Source organism: Mauremys reevesii, linkage group 5, assembly GCF_016161935.1.
Source record: "Mauremys reevesii isolate NIE-2019 linkage group 5, ASM1616193v1, whole genome shotgun sequence".
NCBI classification, from domain to species: Eukaryota; Metazoa; Chordata; order Testudines; family Geoemydidae; genus Mauremys; species Mauremys reevesii.
In genome coordinates, this window is record NC_052627.1 from 83,454,018 (window position 1) to 83,474,370 (window position 20,353).

General features: G+C 39.7%; 1 protein-coding gene across 2 annotated transcripts; it reads left to right on the forward strand.

Moving 5' to 3' along the window:
- Positions 1-1,346: 1,346 nt before the first annotated feature.
- LOC120406407 (general transcription factor IIE subunit 1-like) lies at positions 1,347-18,931 on the forward strand. Of its 2 annotated transcripts, XM_039541251.1 has the most exons (6): positions 1,347-1,491; positions 12,025-12,098; positions 12,327-12,483; positions 13,938-14,139; positions 16,205-16,434; positions 18,135-18,931. In XM_039541251.1, the coding sequence occupies exons 2-6, from the start codon at positions 12,036-12,038 to the stop codon at positions 18,527-18,529; spliced, it is 1,047 nt and encodes a 348-aa protein (XP_039397185.1). In that variant the 5' UTR covers positions 1,347-1,491; positions 12,025-12,035; the 3' UTR covers positions 18,530-18,931. The 2 variants fall into 2 exon arrangements, with proteins under 2 accessions (XP_039397185.1, XP_039397184.1); XM_039541250.1 differs by having other exon boundaries at positions 12,025-12,483.
- Positions 18,932-20,353: the final 1,422 nt, after the last annotated feature.

Here is a 20,353-nt window from a genome sequence, read left to right on the forward strand (position 1 = left end):
AGCTGTGACCCTCGCCCCATGATTGAACATTCCATTGTTGCAGAGCTCGCTTGGTAAACTTAAATTAGTTCCTCTTCTCTCAGTTTCTGGTTTGCAGAACAAACATTTACTATAGTTTCCAATCTGCGTGTTCCTCTTGGACCTCACCCCTCCACGTGCTCAGTGCCTTGAGCTCTCACTGAAGCTAGTGAGATTTGCACCCTTAATTTTGATCAAGTGTTTTTGTAGCCATGTTGGTCCCATGATATGAGAGATACAAGGCAGGGGAGGTCATATCTTTTATTGGACCAATTTCTCTTGGTGAAAGCTAGTCTCTCTTACCAACAGAAGTTGGTCCAAAGAAAGATATGACCTCCCCTGCCTTGTCTATCTCTCCCTGAATTCTGGCACCCAATGTTTCACAGGCTCAGGCTCCTTGGCCCAAGATCCTGCAAGCTGCTCCACTGATTTTAGTGGGGCTGTGCAGGCACATGGGGTGCCCCCATGCCAGGCAGTTTACAGGAACAGAGCCTCAGTGTAGGGAAAACAGATTTGTGGTGAGGAATTGGCAGTATGTGTCATGTGAGTGTGGAGCTCCTATGGACAACCTAGTCTCCACATACAGGAACAGATATGAGCACTTATGTGTAGGAGATGTGTTGTCTGATGATCAAAGCATGGAACTTGGAGATAGGCTCTGCAGTGTTCTAATCCTGGCTCTGACATCCTCTCTGGCCTTGTCTTAATTTTTCTACCTCAGTTTCCTCATCTATAAATGGGAGATTACATTACCCACTTGCTTCCCTATGTCATGGAGATGTTGTGAGGATTAACTCCTTAATATTTGTGAAGGGCTCCAAAGATGAAAAATACTAGAATACATAAATAGATTGATGACACACAGAAGTTCCATTCTCTCTTCTGCAAAAAATATACTCAAACTGCATATATATTTGCAAGCTGCTGTGGTTGTGAAACCTTCTAAATGCAAGTTAAAACAGGTAAGGCTAAGGATCTGTTGTGCAACCAAGTAAAGGGGCTTGGGTTTAGTTTATTCACACTGAAAGAGATTTACTATCAGCTTGAGGAAATAGGTAATAGAAATCAGTTTAGTAATTCCACATAGTCATTAGTTCTTTCCCACATTGCTGAATTAATTATGCTGATAGCTTTAATCTTCTACAGAAAAGCTAATTAAAAAGGCTACTTTTTGATTGCAACAACTAACCATAATTTCAATCTCTTGTCTGCTCTGAGTGTGTTTGTTTAGCAATAATATTTGCATGGTATAATTTAAATGTTGATTTCATTCAGGTGCTAGAGTCACTTTGAGTGTTTCTCCTTCCAGATGGCTATCAGCTGGGACTCATCATTGATAGGCCCAAGAAGAGGGTGGCAAAGAGTTAAGCTTGGATGAGGGTTGGCTCTGAGTCCTTGGAAAAGGGTTATATCTGCTGCAAAATTAAATCAGAAACTTTCTAGGGAAAATTGGTCCTGTATGCTCCCAGAGAGGTAATAATGAGTGGTTTAATTCAACTGCAAGGGGTTTGATTGTATAAGACATTAAAGGTTTTGGTATAATAAATCCTAGCATTTTAGTATTTCTAAAATGTATAAATTGATCAAACTCTCACTGATAAAATGATTGTGGGGCAGTTTTTACTTTATTTCCTAATAGCTATGGTAAGAAATTAACTTTAAGCAACTGGCTTTTGAAAATCCTGCTGAATATGCTGCGTATGATATCTGTTAATTATCAAAGCAGAATTCAAGTTGTCTATCAATTTGATAAGTAACCTTCTGTAAGCAAAATGGCTCTGAGCGCAGTTTTTACATTCTTTATTTTAGGCTTTTCCCTGGGAAGTCAAGCTAGTTATTGTCCTTGCAACTTGATTAAGTTGCCTATGATCTTATGAAGTTTGTCTATATTTCTTATGCCTACTCATATAACTTATTAATATTCTTAAACATACTGAGAACTTAACAATAATAACAAAGGATCATGAACTAGACTCATAATGTTTACTTGTTAAGGTTTAAGAACCTCCCTTACTAACTACTTTTCTTCTTCTGTTTATGATTTTCAATTATTCTTATTTTTACTAATTAAATTTCTTTTTTTTTAATCCTTTATTTTTTTACAACTATTATTTAATTTTTACATTTCTTTGTTTCATTGTTTATTATTCTTGTTTACTATTCATTCTTTCTTCTGTTTTCAACATTTATTCTTATTTTATTTTTAGCTGTTTAATATAATTTTATATTTATTTCAACATCTTTCCTTCTTTTAAAAATTTGTTTAGCTTTTTAAATTTTATTATATTAGCAATTTACAATTTATTTATTTTATTGGCCATAACCAAAACAATTTACATCAATTTTTTGCCCTTATTTCATTAGCACCTATAAAACTTGTTTAATTTCTGAGTACATATACCAGATTAATTCTGGCAACAAAGGATACACACTTTAAATTACTTGATAGTCAGGGCTTCGCATGATAAATTCTCATCTACTTCAACAAGAGAAGGTACTGGGCAACAAACACTTCCATAACAAAAGATTTTCATTCCAAAACTAATTTAGACCATGTCCTTGTTCCTGATTTTAAATTATAGTGCATCACCTTCGCTTTGGCACAAGGAGAGCTGTTGATTTTTTTGGCTTCACTGTCAGGCCCCTCTTTTGTTAAATCTTAGTATACACCCAGCCTTTTTTTTTTTTTACCCCCAGTTATTTCTCCCTTTTTTTTCTTTTTCTATATTAATTTTTCATTTTTTTTTTTTTAACCCTAGTTTAACTAACCCTTTTTCTGCCCGGTCTTTTCACTTAAGAGCATTTGTCATTGACCTTCTTCAGGTTGAGGTAGTGGCATCTCAGTCAGGTATATTCTTGAGACGGTGTTTACAGTTGTACATTGAATAGTTTTGTTAAGACCCCTGTAACAATTTCATGACAAGGGTTGGGAAATAGTGCCACAGGCATATTGTGGACAGAGGTCGCTGTGGAGACAGTGGGCAGGGAGTTTGCCTATGATCAGTTTGTTATGAATCATGAACCCTCAGACATGTTTTTGAGGCACCAGAGCACTCTTGGGAGGGGAACAGCCTGACTCTTACAACCCAGGAGTCTTCTGGTTCCTGCTTAGTAGAATTGGGGAACTGAGGTCCTCCTTTCCTTTCACTCTTCTTCACGCCTGGGCGGCAGAGGCTGCAATCTTTTACTTACTTTGCTGCAGGATTTAGGGGCTGTTTTGCTTGCAGTTGATTTTCTGCTGTGGGGCACTCTGCGGCGTCTTGGGCCTTCCATTGGCGCACTGGTGATGATGATTCTTAGCATGCATGTTCTGGGATGGGCTGCGGATGCTGGACAGTTTAACAGCCGTCTGATGCGAGTTTAGTGCCTGATGATTCAGCTGCTCCATTTCTCTCTTTCTTAAACAGATTTTTCATTGGAACTTTCTTTTGCCTTTTGCTCTTTGTTTCATGCATTACAAATAACAGATTGCTTCACACAAATCTATTTAAGTACATTCAGTATTTCCTTACACAAACTCATTGAATTTACTTACCAATATATAAACAGACAACAAATTCCTTAATACTTTTACATTGGATTCTTATTCAACAAATAAATTTTACAATTAACAAGACTACTTACAAATCTGAACATTCTAAATTTTACTGAGTATAACAATAGAGAAAATAAGTAAGACAAGAAAATTTTATATTTCTCAAAGACTTTCAATATTTGGGAATGTGTAAACATGTATTAAAAGGGAGGAAATCCTATTTAAAAAAAATCTTTAAAAAATTCAGAATCTAAATAAAGGATGAAATCAAAATTATAAAACATCACCTCAGCTCCTAAGTCAAATTAATACACATAAATCAAATTTGCTTTCTTATCTATTAAACCATATAACAATTCAGCTAAACACATTCTTAATAATAAATACATGATTTTAGTTCACCAGCATATTTTAAACATTTCAGTTAAACACATTAAAAATAAAAACTAAAACTTAAACATTAAAGTTGTGATTTATTAAGTAGTTTGTCCAGTAAAACACATTGTTACATTTTTATTTGTTACTTTGATTTTTTTTTGTTTGTGTTTTTTAATAACTGTTTTAGTTTTTAAACAGATAGAGGGTTTTTTGTGATAGCATTCAATCTGTTTCCCATAGAATTCATGTAACTGTTTTTTAACATTCTGTGGTAAACTTTTTGGTTGTTTGAGTAAGTTAACACTTTATTGCTTTTAAACAGTATTTACATTACATGTACATTTGTCTACTGGTGGGTTGCTTTTTTTTTTATCCTTTTTTATAACACTTTACTCCTTTTAAAACATTAATTGTAAATTATATATTTTCACATACACAGTTAACATTTTAACTCACATTTTGACTACTTTGTGCTTATCTTGGCTTTATTGCTTTTAATAATACAATAAATGAATTTATAACCACATTAGAGCTCCAGGTCAGGCAAGTCTTAGTGTACAATTGTCTCCCTTCCACAGGCATGGCTTCTAGTCTGATCTAGCCACTCCTCCCACCCCCAGGTGCAGCCTGTGGCAACACTCCTTCCCTCCCTCCAGAATTCTTGACTGTGCACCTTTTGTAACAATTTCTTTCCTTAACAAATTTTAACAAATTTTGTTCTCTATTTACTGGAGATAATGAGAATCCATTTTATAACTATATTTCATGATATTAATATTTCCTATTGATAAAAACCACTATAAAATTCTTAATATTTGAGATATTACCCTCAAAATCACTTTTTTTAAATTTAACATTTGCATCAATTACTTATCTTTTAATTAAACATTTTTTTTTTTTTTTCATTTTTTATTTTGCATATTTAAAATTTTTCTACCCCTTTCTTTTACCCAAAACATACTTTCATTTTTAATTTTTCTTTTTTTTTTTCTAAATTCAATCTATTGCATTTTTTTTTGGCCCATTTTCTTTTATTTTTTTAATTTTTTTTTTTCTTTTCTTTTTTTTTGGTTTTTATGGGTACTAAAAGATTTTTTTTTTTTGTTTTTTTGGGTTTTTTGTTTTTATATAGCAGGCCAGGTGGTGGTTTAGTTTTTTTTTTTGAGTTATGGGAAAAGAAGTTATTGTGTTTATATTTTAGAGTTAAGTTTTGTAATGTTTTTTTCCTTATATTTTTTTTGTTTTTTTTATTTTGGCATCGAATTCAAGTATTTTTCATTATTTTTACGTTGTTATTCCATATTTACTAACATTTAATTTATTTTAATGTTTATTATTAACAGTTTAAATTTAATAACTTTTTATTATTATTATTATAATACTTTTCTTTATTTTTTTTTTGTTCTCTTGTTATACCATTATTTTTATTGCATCAATTTTTTTATTCTTTTCTTGTTTCACCTTCCTTATCAGTATTTCAAATTTTATCAGCTTGGAGGCATTCATTTTTTCCTTTTTATTATTGAATTCTTTCAACTTCTCTTTTAAACTTTCCTTCCACAATCAGTAAATCAATTTTATTCTAAAACTCATTTTTTCAATACTTTGTCTGAGCAAGAGAGATTTCTATTAAACTTTTTATTTTGGATCCTTTTGAGCATCTTCTTTAGCCTTTACTTCTTTCTATTTTTTTTTACCTTTTTATAGCTTAACTTTTTTACTTTTACATTTTTTTTTGCTTTTTACCTATATACAAACTTTTTTTTTTTTTTGTTTTTGGTTTTTTTTTATTTTTTTTTTTTTTTTTTATAAATAATTATTTTTTTTTTTTTTTATTTTTTTTTTTTTTTATTTTTTTTTTATTAAATTTTTTTTTCATATCTATTTACATTTTTTTTTATTTATTTTATTTATTTAATTATTACATTTTAGAAAAGATATTTTTTTTATTTATTTCTTCTATTTTTTTTATGGTTTTTTTTTCTTCTATACATATTTTTTTTATTTTTAAAATTCTCTTTAACTTTTTTTTTTCCAGCCTTTCCTCTCTACTATTTCACTCCTTTTCCTTCCATCACTTGTTAACCTTTTATCAATTCTTCTTTTCACAATTCTTCTAATTTTTTCAACACCTTTAACACTTTTTCCACCTATCCTTGCCATTGTTTTAAGTATTCATTTCTATCACCATCTTGTTTCTTTTTCTTTTTTTTTTGTTTTTTGCTTGCTTATTTGCTTTTTTTTCTTTTCTTTTTTTTTGTTTTTTTCTCCTGCTTTTTCTTTTTCTTTACTGTGATCCTGCTTTTTTTCCTTTTTTAATCTTTTGCTTTGGTTTTTTTAGCCTTCCTTTCCCCCGCCCCGCTCCGCGCCGCGGCCCAGCATCCCGGGAGTCCCCTCTTCCAGCGGCGGCCGCAGGCCCCCCGCGGGCCCGCGCGCGTGGGCTCCGCCCCCCGCGCCTGCTGCGGGAGCCCGCGCCTCGGGCCCCAGCCGGCTCCGCGGCCCGGACCGGGAGCGGAGGAGCGGCATGACGGACGCAGGGCCCGGTCCCGGGCGAGAGCCGGCGCGCGCCGCAGGCATCCGGCGCTCGCGGTGGACCGGTGCCCCGCATGCAGCCCTGCGCCGGCGGAGCAAATGGCGCTGCCCCCGGAGCCGCCTGAATGCGAGCGCTTGCCAGCCCGGGTTGGAGATGGGCGTGGTGATGAGGGTGTGGAGTTTGGGCGGGGCGGTCTGGGGGTGGAGAGGGTGGTGGGTGGGAGGATTTTTATTATTTTTGAATTTCTCTGGCTTTTTTAATTTTTTTTTTTTTTTTATTGTTTTTTTTTGAGGCGATTTTTTTTTTTTTTGCCTCCACTTTTGCTTTGAACCGACTTTTTAGCTTCTTTTTTTTAGGTTTTTTCCAGTTGGGTTTTTAGGTTTTATTTTTTGTTTTTTTTTTGGCCATTCAGTTTATTTTCTTGGAGTTTCCTCTGTTTTTGTTCCCCTTTTTTTTTAGATAGCTGACCAGTCCGGACCCTTTTTTTAGGAGAGTGGACCCTTCTTACAGGAGTCTGGACCCATCCTAACTTATAAAAATGAGCCAGCGTTATTTTTAGGGACTACCCATACAGGAGGCGTCTACACACCAACCCAGGAGGACAACACTCAATCACACAAGAAGGAAACACACACACAAGAGACACACACAAAACACACTCTACACACCTTGCTTTCATCGCCCCCTTTTTACCCAAAGTGGGCTAAGTGGCTGCGGCTGCGCAAGTGTGTCGATTCCTCTTGTTCCACTTCACTCCTCGGACGGGACCCTTGGATCCCGGACGGAGATGGATCCCATGGACAAGACTCAAACACTCCACAGGAGGAGAGAGGACACAGGACAGTCCACAGACAGGACAGTCACAAAACACAGAAATAATTACCTGACCAGATCAGATCCTTCAGATCCCGATCAGATCTGGGACAGAGCAGGAAGTGGGAACCAACGAGACTAATGGCTGGTCATGCTTCTGTCATGCTTTCTGACCTTTCTGCGGGGCCAATGGGCCCCAAATGCCCGCCCCGGCTCTTCAAAAACAAAACAAAAAACAATCAGGAATCAGCCCAGCCCAGTGAAGTTTGCCCATCTCTCTGGAACCTCCATTATTGTAGGGTTAGACTCACTCATCACAGTTTTGTCAGACCACTTGTAGTTATTAGCACAGCGCTAATAACAGACAGATAACCCATGCCCCATACATGCAACAAACTATCTTATTTATACAGATAAAAAGTTTTGAGAAACAACAATATAAAAAAGAAGGCAAGAATCAGATAAGACCTGGGGGCTAGGCATGCATTTTTATTTCCTTTACTACTTACCATCTGTCTGTAATGTTTGCCCATTAGCATTGTTTGTTTATGCCTATGTTTCTTTTCCTGGGCACCTATTTCAACAACATTTCTTATTCTGTTAAAACATACAACATTTCTTTAATCCATTCTTATTTTTACAATATAATTTATTCTACTTTCACACTTACCAACACTGGCAAGTGATGTCTCAGTACGGGGTGGGAGAGGGTTTGCTCCTACTCCTGTCTATGAGGAGGCTTTAGAGCTGTGAGATGGAACTGCTTTCCAGGTGTCTTAATAGAAATTAAATTGGCTTTACATTTGTTTAGAAATTGAAAGTTCTGTGCAGTGTCTACTAGGCCATTTTAAATAATGCATTAGAGAGCGAGGGAGCTGCCATTCTGCTGAAACCATATCTGATTTAACAATGGTTAGGGCCAAGGCTGAAGTAAATCCGGTTTTTTTAAAATACTGGTTCCTAAACAATTTTATAAATTAAAAAACTAAGTTACACTTGTTTAAGAAGCTGTAAATGTACCTGGCGTCCTCGCATGGGGACTTGGGATGCTGAGCCTGCAAATTACTGAATGTAAACGGATCCATGTTGAAGTGAATAGGGCTCTGCCTCCCAGCAGCTCAGATTTCCCCCTAGTCTCACAAGAAGTCTGTGTTAGAGGCAAGACCAGAAACTGTGGGTCCTAGCAGCTATGCCCAGGTCTCCACTACCAGACTACAGTGCATCCAGTCGGGTCACTTAATCTCTGTATCTTTATTTCCGTCTCTCAAATGGAGATAATACTGATCTGACTCTCCTGTGTGGTGTGGGTACCCATCCCATGGCCCTCTTGCTTAATGCAAAGCTAGCATCTAGTTTACAGTCACTGCCATGTAATACCTTGGGGAGGTGTGTGGGAAAGACAGTTCACCACCTAACAAATATGTGGTCCAACTGTCAGACCAATGAAATTATTTTATGCAGAAGTATGTTACTAGAGGCCGCTTTAAGGGAAGGAAATTTAGATGAGGTGAAAGGGGCTGTTGGTACTACACCGTCCAGCAAGATGCCATTAGGTGTGATGTCAAAGCAGCATTGAACAAGCTAAGGATTGGACCAGACTTTATGGCCTCAGTCAGTGGGGCCGACATGGAGAGGGATAGTCATGAGGTAACAAACTGACATCTCAATGACTTGCTAGGACAAGGGTGGGAGGGAGTTTTTTGCAAGGACAATGGCAGTCATGAGACATGGGACCTGACCTTCCACCACTCTCAGTTATACACCTCTCCCATGGGGCACATTAACAGTGACTTGTCTCCTGCAGCAGGAGAATAGGACTCCAGGGTTCTACTCCTGGTTCTGCCACTAAATTACTGGGTGACCGTGGGCAAGTCTCTTAACTTCTCTGACTCCCCGTCTATAAAATGGGGGTAATGTTATTGAATTACCTCACAGGGGGACAATGCATTGTCTATGTTTTAATGATTAAGTAGATTATTATAGTGCAAAGTCTATTAGTTGGTGCCTGCTGCAGCTTGGTGTAGCGGTGCACAGGGAAGACTACCCTGTGCACCGTGTCAGTAGCCTAACTAGGCTGCCTTTTACAGAGTTTTAGGACAGGGAGGTTATCAGGATATATGTAAAATGAGAATTACTAGAAGGGGTTTGATGAGGAGAGGTTTAACAGAAGCATTTGCTGTGGAAAGAGAATCTGATTTATAAAGACAATGAAAGAGAAACAGCAGTGGGGCTTCTAGCTATGCCGAAGGGGTGTCAGAGTGGTCTAAGCACAAAATTTTGAGATCTTTAGACACCAGTTCAAACCTAGACCGTATTAGACCAGCTATTCATCTTCAAGGTAGATAGACTTAGCTCCATGCAGTTTGCTGTAGGAAGTATTCTGGCCAGGCCTTAAAAACTGGAGTTCGATGTGGATATTGGAGAGTATATGATGCATTTTGAAAGAGGAGGTTTTCTCAGTGTCATTACACAGACCATCCTCCCACTCACCCACCCATCTTGTGCTGCAGTTGGCAGGTGCCCTCCCCTCCCCCCTGCTCCCCCCGGAGGACCTGGCCCTCTATTCCAGTGGTGCTTTATGTGTATACTTTGGAGAGTGTTCTGGATAAAAAGTGCTGTGTAAAATGTTACAAGATACTACTCAGCCTGGACATACTGAAGCAAGATGCTTTCTTTGGGACATATCCAGGGAACAGATTTATTTCCCCTTGATAACCATCATTACAGTTAATGGTTAAAATACCTGAATTAGAGAGTATGAGCATAAATTCTAACAGGACTGATTTTGTGACAAAGGCCCCAAATCAGTGCCATGTACAAGTGCTAGAAACCAGTCAGATCATCCCGCCAGGGAACATCCCTGTCACAAGGAGTATTCCTTGGTAGCTATAGGCAAGTGGAACAGTCTTACACTGCACCCTGTCTACACGGGTATGTTGGGGGAAGGCTGGAATAGGCCTAACCCCTCTGTGTTCTGGCTCTTCTGGGTTGCTGAACATTCATTCCCTTGGGGGACCATTGCAATCTGGACAGAAGTCAAGCATTTAGATTTGAAAATGGAAAATGCCACATTAAGCCTTATAGTTCAATCTTAATGCTGCCCTCTTGTGTTTATCCCTTGGAATGGTGTCATGAGGTATGTCAAACTATTTTATTAATTAATAATACATCTAGGGTTGCCAACTGTCTAATCACACAAACACCCTTGCCCCAGCCCTTCCATGAGGCCCTGCCCCTGCTCACTCCATCCCACCTCCCTCCTTTATTTTCTCTCCCCAAGCCTCACTCACTTTCACTGGGATGGGGCAAGGAGTTGGGATGTGGGCTTTGGGCTGGGGCCAAGGGGTTTGGAGTGTGTGGGGGGGGCGCTCTGGGCTGAGCCTGGGGAAGGAGGTTGGGGTGCAGGCTCTGAGAGGGACTTTGGGTGCAGGAGGGGACTCAGGGCTGGGGCAGAGGATTGGGGTGCAGGCTCTGGGAGAAAGTTTGGCTATGGGAGGAGGTTCTGACCTAGGGTGCGGGGCTCAGGGCAGAGGGTTGGGGTGCAGGAGGGAGCGTGGGAGTGGGTTCCAGCTGGGCAGCGCTTACCTGAGGTGAAGCAGGGCTAAGGCAGGATCCCTGCCTGCCCTGGCTTCACGCCACTCCTGGAAGCGGCTGGCATATCCGGCCCATGGGTGGGATGCAGGTGGCTCTGTCTGCTGCCCCTGCCCCCAGTGCTGATTCAGCAGCTCCTGTTGGCCAGGAACCGTGGCCAATGGAAGCTGCGGGGGCAGCATCTGTGGGCAGGGACCCTCCCTTGCGTAGGGACCAGACATGCTGGCTGCTCCCAGGAGTGGTGCAGAGCCAGGGCAGGTAGGGAGCCTGCTTTAGCCCTGCTGTGCTGTCAGACTTTTAGCAGTTTAAAATCTCCTGGATTGGCTTCAGTTGCCTCCAGGAGATTAAGCCCGATTCTGGGAGACTCCTGGCAAAACTGGAAGGGTTGGCAACTGTAAGAGATCATATGACACTTGCAGAGACTTCTCACTAACCTTGTACACAGTAAGTTCCAGCACAGGACATGCAATGTTCACTTCAGACCTGAATTCCAATTGGTGTGATCTACAAGACAAGCTGAAAGAAAACGGTAGTCTTAAAGGTGGGGTGGGTGACCTTTAGAAACCAAAATCCTGTCCTCATCCTACAATTCTACCCCCAGAGGAGATAGCTCAAGGGAAAATCCTGTCAGAGGAAGATTGTGGAGTTTTTCTAACCCCTTCTCCCTTCCTTTCTTCTGTGGGCTCTTACCCAGCAGGGGGCATCTGTTGCATGGATACTCACTAATACACAGCTAGGCCCAAAAGCATTCAATAAGCTTTAATATCCAGATGTGGTGGGGTTGATCAGAACCTAATGACGATTGCACAGAATGTAGACACAGACTCAGACTCCTATTGAAAGAGCAGCATTGCAGATGACCTGCTTTAGAACCAGTCTGAGCTATCCAAAGGTTCACAAAACACTTAATATTGAGTAGGGTGTATATGTAACTCACACCTCCTGGGTGTGGTGTACTGTCCCATCTAGTGGTACCGAGACCGCTTAGAGAAAGAGATTGAGTTTGCTCTACAGCCTTAGCTAATAGCCATGTGGCTTTTAGCTCATGCTGTAGAGGCTCATGCACTAAGCTACCGAGGCCCTAGGTTCAATCCTGCCCACTGACAACTGGGGTCTGTCGGTGTTACATATACTAACACTCCTCTTTCTGACACAGTTTAGTTACTGATGGGAGATCAAGATGTTGTTACGGAAGTCCCAGCAGCACTGAAACGGTTGGCCAAATACATGGTGCGTGGCTTCTATGGGGTAGAGTACTCACTGGTCCTTGATGTATTGATCCGATACCCCTGTGTGAAGGAGGATGACTTGTTGCTACTGCTCAAGTATGAACGCAAACAGTTGCGCACTGTCCTCAACACACTCAAGGCAGATAAATTTGTCAAGCTGCGCATGCGGGTTGAAACAGGGCCCAATGGGAAGAGTACAAGGCATAATTACTACTACATCAACTACAAGGTGCTGGTGGATGTGGTGAAGTACAAACTGGATCATGTGCGCCGGAAGATAGAAGCAGATGAGCGGGATTCAACTACTAGGTCCTCCTTCAAGTGTCCGTCTTGCTTCAGCACATACACAGACCTGGAAGTAAATCAGCTGTTTGACATATTCACAGGTATGCTAGCTAGACTGCTCATCCACTCTCATCCTTCAGGAAATTGTTGGCAGCATTAAATGTGTCTGCACCTGTGCACATTTTGTAATAGAACCAGGTTGGTTGGGTTATGTTTTTGGACATTTGCCCTAAAAAAAATAAATAAAAAAAAAATTACAAGGAAATAATTGGGCTTGTAGAATGAGCTGTGGTGACATGGAAGGGTGATATTGTAGCTAAAATGCAGCCCTGGGATTCAGATTAGTCTCAGCTCTGCTATGGACTTGCTGTTTGACCTTGGCCAAGTAGTTTAACCAAGTTTTACGTGTCTTTAATTTCCTCGCCTTTTAAAATGCAAGTAAGTTGCCCATTTCATCTGGATGTTGTGAGGTTAAATTAATTTAATGATTATAAATGCATGAAGATCCTGAGGCAAGATGCCATAAAGTATTAATAAAACAATTTGAAATGCTATATTTTAACAACATTAACTAATTCTCCTAACACCAGAGGGGGAGGTATAAGCATCCCCATTCTACAGATAGGGAACTGAGACATAGAGGTTCAGTGTCTTCCCAAAGCCACAGAGCAAGTCAGGAGCTGAGCTGACATAAGAACTCAGGAGTTTCTGCCTCCTCTTCAAGCCAACTGAACCAGAAGTTGCATTTCAGATTCACTGGACAAGGCATTGGGAGTTATGATGCAATGACAATCTGACACCTACACTATAAACATCTGGGTAGCTGGTAAGGATGAATGAATCAGAAAGAATCAACAAAGCTTGATTTTGAGATTGTAAAGGGAATTTGCAGGGCTGTGTGCTGGCAAAATCCTTGGCTTGTAAACTGAGCAAATTTTATCTGTAATCACTGAAACAATAAATATGGAAGCAGCTGATGGTGACACTTTTACAGAATAACTTTTCAGAGTAGAACTATATATTTCAAACAGGTTCCTTGAGGTAGAGGTACTGGTTTTCACTGCAGGATTCAGCTAGAAATAGCGCCATTGTGTTTAAAAGGACACTGTCAATTTAAACGTCAAATCTGCCTGAAAATATTTTACCTCTTGTTCCATGTTACATCTAAGATGAGTGAACAAGTATAAGATATTAGAAAAAATTGACTATACAGAAGATGTTGCCAAATGCACAATTTCTCTTTCCTCTGGTAGTCTCTGTGGATCTTTTACACAACAAGTGTGTCAAAATCAGAGGCAAATGGGTTTGTAAAACTTTCATTGTTCCCCAGGATTCAGAGGCAGGAATAGTATCAGCAACTCGTTTTTAACAAAAAATGTTGAGATTAACAGATTTCAAGTTTGATTGTTTCTCTTCAATAAATGGTTGTAGCATGGACTTGAGTTGTTCTTTAAAAGTCTTATTCATTGGGGGAGCAAACTCCTTGGCAAAGATCACTGCTAAATTTTTGTATCTTTTACTAACCTGTGAATTTCAAATGGGGGTGATGTTGCAGAGACTTTCCGCTGCACCTACTGCAATGCTGAAGTTGAGGAGGATGCCTCTGCGCTTCCCAAACGAGATGCTCGAACCTTGCTAGCAAAATTTAACGAACAGATCGAACCTATCTTTGCACTGCTGCGTGAGACTGAAGATGTTGTTCTACCACATGATTTGCTTGAGCCTCAGCCAACGGAAATTCCAGAGCTATCAGAAAGGTATGAAGAGAAATCTCTTCTCAATACAAGTTATAACTTATGGAAACACAATCTTTTCTGGCTCACTTCTTCCAGAGCATAATTTAAACTTGTAAATCTTTCTTCCCATGTAAGTAGGGGACAGAGAGTGGCCCAAGATGATGAGGTGAAATCATGCTGACTAGAATAATGAATTGTCTTTCAAAAGGCCACTAAGGCCTATATTTACATAATTTAGTTCTGACTCCTGTTCTTTTTGCGGAAACAGACTAACACGGCTGCTATTCTGAAACCCATCTAAACATTGGCACCTTTTCGTCACTGTACCTTCTTTAAAACTACCAGCCTACTCCTTCTCTGTATCTGCCTAAGATCCTGATAACTACTTAAAAAATTAGAACTAACACACTTTGCTAGGCTCTCCTTCACTTCTTTCCCTCCATCTTATTTTTCATGCCAGTCTCTTCCTTCTCCTATTATCTCCAACCCAGTTATCTGCTCTCTTGCTCCTGACTCCTTCCACTCCTAACCTTAATCCCCTTCAGTCACCCACCTGTCTCACTTTCCTTTCCACATTCAAACATGCCCTTGTTTTCCTCTTTTTAAAACTCCATTGGATTCACTCTCGCAGAACCCTCCTCTTCCTGTTCCCCTTTAGCCTCTGTTCCTACTACTCTGCACTAAATAGTTTCTAACATTTCCCTCCAACTTTTTGCCATGTGGCTTTCTCCAACTTTCCTTCACAGAAATTACTCTCAGGAAAGTCCCCAATAACTGTTGCTTGATCAAGTTAAACCCTCTTCCACTCTCCTCCCGCCTCCCACCCCATGGCAATGTTTCTCATCTCTCTGCTCCCTCTGACCTGGTATGTCATTATTCCCATCTCAGCTTTGTTCCTCCCCCGCCACACACACACCCCTTTCTGCTTGTCTGAAGTCTTTGTGTTGATTCCCAGGGTTCCCCCTCTATCTTCCATGAATGACTTGTCCCTCATCATTGATACCATTACTACTTGACTCCCATATTTGCTTAGATGACAGGTTATTTGTGTTTTTGTTTTTTAACTTTCCCACTTAAGCCCTGTCTTCTCCTCTTTTCTTAATCCTTCCTATTACCCGAGCTCACAGCCTTGATGTCACTTTTGATTCTCCTCTGCCGCCTTTCCTGCACTCCCAGGCCCTCAAGCACATCTTACTGCTTCTTTCTCTAAACTTCCAAAGTTCTAGCCCCCCAAAACTACTCGTTGGCAGGCTTTCCTAACACTTCCTCCTTGACTACTATTTACTTCTTACTCACTTTCAGCGTTCTCGGTCTCCATCCCTATTTATATCTTCTTGCACAGCTGCCCAACAACTCCTTTGTCTCCTCTAAACTTTATCCTTTTACAAAGTCTAGAATGGAGTCTCTTTAATGCTGCACTGCAACAAGTTCTTGCTTAATGTATGCCAAGTTCCATGCATAGAAAATAATAAATAAACCTAAAATCCTTTTCTGTGCAACATTCTAGTTTCACTGTTCTTTCTACTCTATTTGTCTTGTATTGTGCCTGAGTGGTTTGTGTTTGGATTTTTTTTGTTTTTTTCCATAACTGCTTAACATACAGACCTGTTATGTTTGGCATATCTGTAGTATATGGCACTCTTAAAAACTCCCAATTATTAAATGTGTGTATTTTACCCCTCAAATTCCAATTTTTTTTTCACGTTGGGGGGAATTTGTTGCTTTTTAAAAGTTTATTATATTTCTCTCAATATTAATTTGGGCTACTCTTGTTCTCTTTACTCTCTACTGTCCTGTGAAAACCATGATATTAATCCTGACAATGCACTTGATCCAAAAATGTGTTCTAGAAAAGAATATGCAGCTATTAAGGGCTCAGAACCACACACGTTATTCATGGATTGGAGAGGAGATAAAATTCTCAAGATATGGTGTAGCTGGCCAAACTGAAATTAATCTTGTCAGTTTCCTTGATTTGAGAGATGATGTGGTGGTGGTGTGTTTTTGTGGGGGAGGGGGCTTTTAAATCCCCTGGAGTTTGGGAAAGTGACACCCTGGAAGCAAGAATTAAACATTTTTCCTTCAGCTTTGAACAGAAGGTGTGTTCAAGCATCCTGGACTCCAGTACCCATCCTGAGAAATGGGCCAACAAGAATTCATCTGTCAGTAATATGTATGTTCAAAACTTGGTCATTGATGTCCAAGATTCTGAACCAAAGAAGAAAGGGAAGGAAAAAGTGACTAAAGAACATCCTATATGGATGTCACAAAGTACTGTACAAGGAGCATCTTCATATGCAACTGACTCCAATATTGGTAAGACAAAGTTTGAGACCCTAACATTTGAATGTATGGTCATGTTTTGATATGTCCGTGTAGTTAGGAATGTACTGTAATTATCTCCTGATCACCACATTAGTAGCTGGTGGATACTCAGCACTTTTGAAAACTGTCCTCATGTAGGTACCTAAATACAGACTTAAGAACCTTGCTTTAGGCACCAAGTTCTGAAAATTCCCATCTTTTAGTAGCCTTATATTTTAGAATACATCGTTCAAGAAGATATTTTATGTAACAATACATCTTTGTAAAGCTCTTTGAAATCTGGGAATAGCAGGAAACTGAATGCTGCTTTAGGGATATTTATATCTGTACAAGTACCTGTGTAGGGAGACTTCTGCTAGTAGAGGGCTCTTTAAGCAAGCAGACAAAAACTTAACAAGATTTAATAGCTGGAAGCTGAAGCTAGATAAATTCAAGCTGGAAATAAGGTGTATTAAGAGGGTAACTAACCATTTGAAAATCTTGCCAAGGAATGAGGTGTGTTTTCTTTTTTTTTTTTCCCGATCCCTTGAAGCCTTTAAATCAAGGTTGGGGCATCTTTATAAAAGATGCATTCTAGCTCAATCAGACATTATGACCTGTGATATATAGGAGATAAGATTAGTTGATACTAACTAGTTCCTTCTGGCCTTTACAAATATAAATCTGTACAGGACATGATTTTTCAAATGCTAGTAGTGATTCAGCATGTTCACCTAGCCTAGAGACACTTTAAAGTGTACTAACTTTCAAAAAGTGCTGAGCACTCCCTTTTGAAAACTGGGCCCTTTTCGGGCACCAAGTTTGAGAGAGACCTTATTCACTGATCACTTCTGAAAACACTGGCCTCCGACTCCAAAAGCTGAACATGAGGTTTGGATTAGATTTATAAACAAAGATCTGAAGGCTTAAAGGAATACATCTCTACCCCAATATAAGCCTGTCCTCGGGAGCCAAAAAATCTTACCACGTTATAGGTGAAACCATGTTATATCGAACTTGCTTTGATTCCCCCAGAGTGCGCAGCCCTGCCCCCCCCCTCGGAGCATTGCTTTACCACGTTTATACCCGAATTCGTGTTATATCGGGGGTAGAGGTATATTCTGTACATAAGACTGAGGGGGGCAATCTACTTATAATCAGGAAACAAGTATTAACCACAGAACAAACCATTAAAGTAGGTCAGTTTAATCAAATATGATCTTGTTCAGAATTTTTCAGTAGAGGAGAAACAATTACACAATGTGCCAGATGCAACTACAAAAAAATCTTTACTGGCTCAATGCTTCTAAGGTGACTTAAATAAGAAGCTATATTTCAAACATAAATCTAATTTTATTTCCTAACTGATGCATCTGGTGCTGAATTACAGAAGCAGCCAGGGTGCCATGTCTAGAAAACCATTGAAACAGGTATGCTCAATATCAGATACAATAACTACAGCTGAGGTGGCACTCTGTTTTAAAGGAGGGCTGGAGGTGCATTTACTGTCCATCGCGCTCCATCCCATTTTAATATACTTTATATACCCTACTTATAAATGAACAGGGAAACACTCATTCCATTCACTTGTGAAAGACATCTTATCCTTTGATTGCAATTGTCAAACTTAAGTAGGATTGTTCAAGTGGCAAATTACTGGTCTGTTTACATGTTAATTGTGTGTGGCTTATTTGGTGCTCTTTTGTTTTTAGGAACAGAAACGTCCAAAGAAACTGATGACTCTGTTAAGGAAGCTGTTCCTGATAATGAAGTAATACGGACTCTTCTCATCCATGAATCTAAGTCTTCCTCTGGCACAGGGCATCCCCTTCCTCTTGCCAAAAACAAACTGCTTGAGTCAGAAAGTGACACCAGTGAATCAGAGGAGGAGGCCAAACATGCAAAACCTGTGGTAGTTAAAGCAGCAGGGAGTGACTTGGAACAAGAGGAGCAGGAAACACTGGATCCTACAGTAATGGTTGCTGGACAGGCCCACTTGTACAGTGAAGTTAGTGACAATCCAGAGCTAGTGTCACTTATGACAGACCAAGAGAGAGAAATTTACATCAAGGTGGGACAAGAAATGTTCCAGTCTGTCTTTGAGTAAATGCATGAATTAAAAAGCAGTTATACTGCACATGTAAGTTTTAGATGTGCTGTGTGAAGTTCCTGTTGTAGCTTAACCTACAGTTGTTGCTGGGTGAAACACATGTAAAGTTGAGGATATTTTTGTGAAGGTGGTGGTATAGTCTAAATCCGCTCCTTGGAGAGCTTGCTATTTAATTTTTATCCTATTGCTTCTCCAAAGCCACAAAGTGAAGATGTTGCAGATAACCTTGGTTGGTTTCAATCTAGAGAATGTTTCCATATAGTTCCTGTTTGTGAAACTGTCCTAAATTTTGTTTAATATGCTAAGTATTGTAATGAAAAGACAAAATGTAATGCTTTAATTACTTTAGAAGCCGGAATCATCCTGTCTGATCAATAAATAAATCACACCAGGACACAATTGTCTGAGTGCTAAAATAAATGCCTAAAACCAGGTGACCGAACCTAAACGGATTAACAGGTCATGTAATCCATCTCCCTGCCAAGGTGATGTTAAGTTAACTTCCGTTTCTTGATAAGTGCGTTAAACTCATCACTGCTGTAACTCCTTCGTGCCAATGTGTCCAAGAATTCTTCTGGGGTGGATGCTTTTACCGTGGTGGAGTATTACAGGCAGAGCAATCAAATCCCTGCACCCAGATTTCTCTTTCTAGAGTTAATACTAATACTTGAAATCAAAGCAATGAATAGTCATAACAGCTTGATGGCTAATTTAAAAAGAAAATTGTCTGGATTAGCAAAAACTGTTTTTGCCCTCTGGCAACCCCAAAAAAAACAAACAACAAACCAACCCACACAGCTAAAAGAGATTACCAAGTGCTCTAACTGATCCCTTTTGGGATGGGTAGGACTTCATAAAAAAATAAAAATAAAAAAATCTCAGCGTGAAGTGTGAGCTGAAGTGCCAGAGAAGAGGTGGGTTCCTCCATAGAAAATCACCTCATTCATAGTCTGAGGCTAGAAGGGACTATTGCAATCATCTAGTCTGCCCTCCTGTACAACACAGGCCAGATGCTTTTACCCACAATTCCTAGAGAATGTTAGGGGAAAAAAATCCAACCTGATTTATAAATTGCCAGGGATGGAGACTCCAGTATGACCCCTGGTAAACTGTTCCAATGACTACTATTAATTTCTTGTTTCCATCTCAAGTGCTCTAGCTTCAACTTCCAACCACTGCAGCATGTTAGCCTTTGTCTGCTAGACTGAAGAGCCCATTATTAAATAGTTATTCCCCTCTAAAAATCTATAGACTGTAATCAAGTCACCCATTAGCCTTCTCTTTCAGCTCAGAGTGAACTCTTTGAATCTACCACTATGGCATGTTTTCTAATCCTTTAACAGTTTCTTCTCTGAACCCTTTTGAATTTATCAGCATCCTTTTTTAATTGAGCACCAGAACATGACATACTATTCCAGCAGAGGTTGCACCAGTGCCAGATAGAGGGGAAAAATAACTTTTTACTGAAGATTCCCCTCTTCATGCATCCTAGGGATGGAGTTTGCTGTTTGGCCGGTGTCACACTGGGAGCTCATGTTCAGTTGATTATCCACCATGACCCCCAACTCTTTTTCAGAGTCAGCGTCCCAGAACAGAGTCCTCCATCCAGTAGGTTTCTATGGTCTGTTGGTTCTTATATGTATGTTTACATTTTAGCTGTATTAAAATATTCTTTGTATGCAAGGTTTACCAAGTGATCCAGACTGCTTCAAGTCAGTGATAGTTCTCTTAAGCCTGGTCTACACTGGCGGGGGCGGGGGTTCAAACTAAGGTACGCAAGTTCAGCTACGCAAATAGCGTAGCTGAACTCTAAGTACCTTA

Coding starts and splice junctions, on each gene's coding strand:
- LOC120406407 (XM_039541250.1), top strand. CDS start 12,036: ATGGGAGATCAAGATGTTGTTACGGAAGTCCCAGCAGCACTGAAACGG. Junction 12,484..13,937: donor GCTGTTTGACATATTCACAG/GTATGCTAGCTA, acceptor GTGATGTTGCAG/AGACTTTCCGCTGCACCTAC. Junction 16,435..18,134: donor TGCAACTGACTCCAATATTG/GTAAGACAAAGT, acceptor TTTTGTTTTTAG/GAACAGAAACGTCCAAAGAA.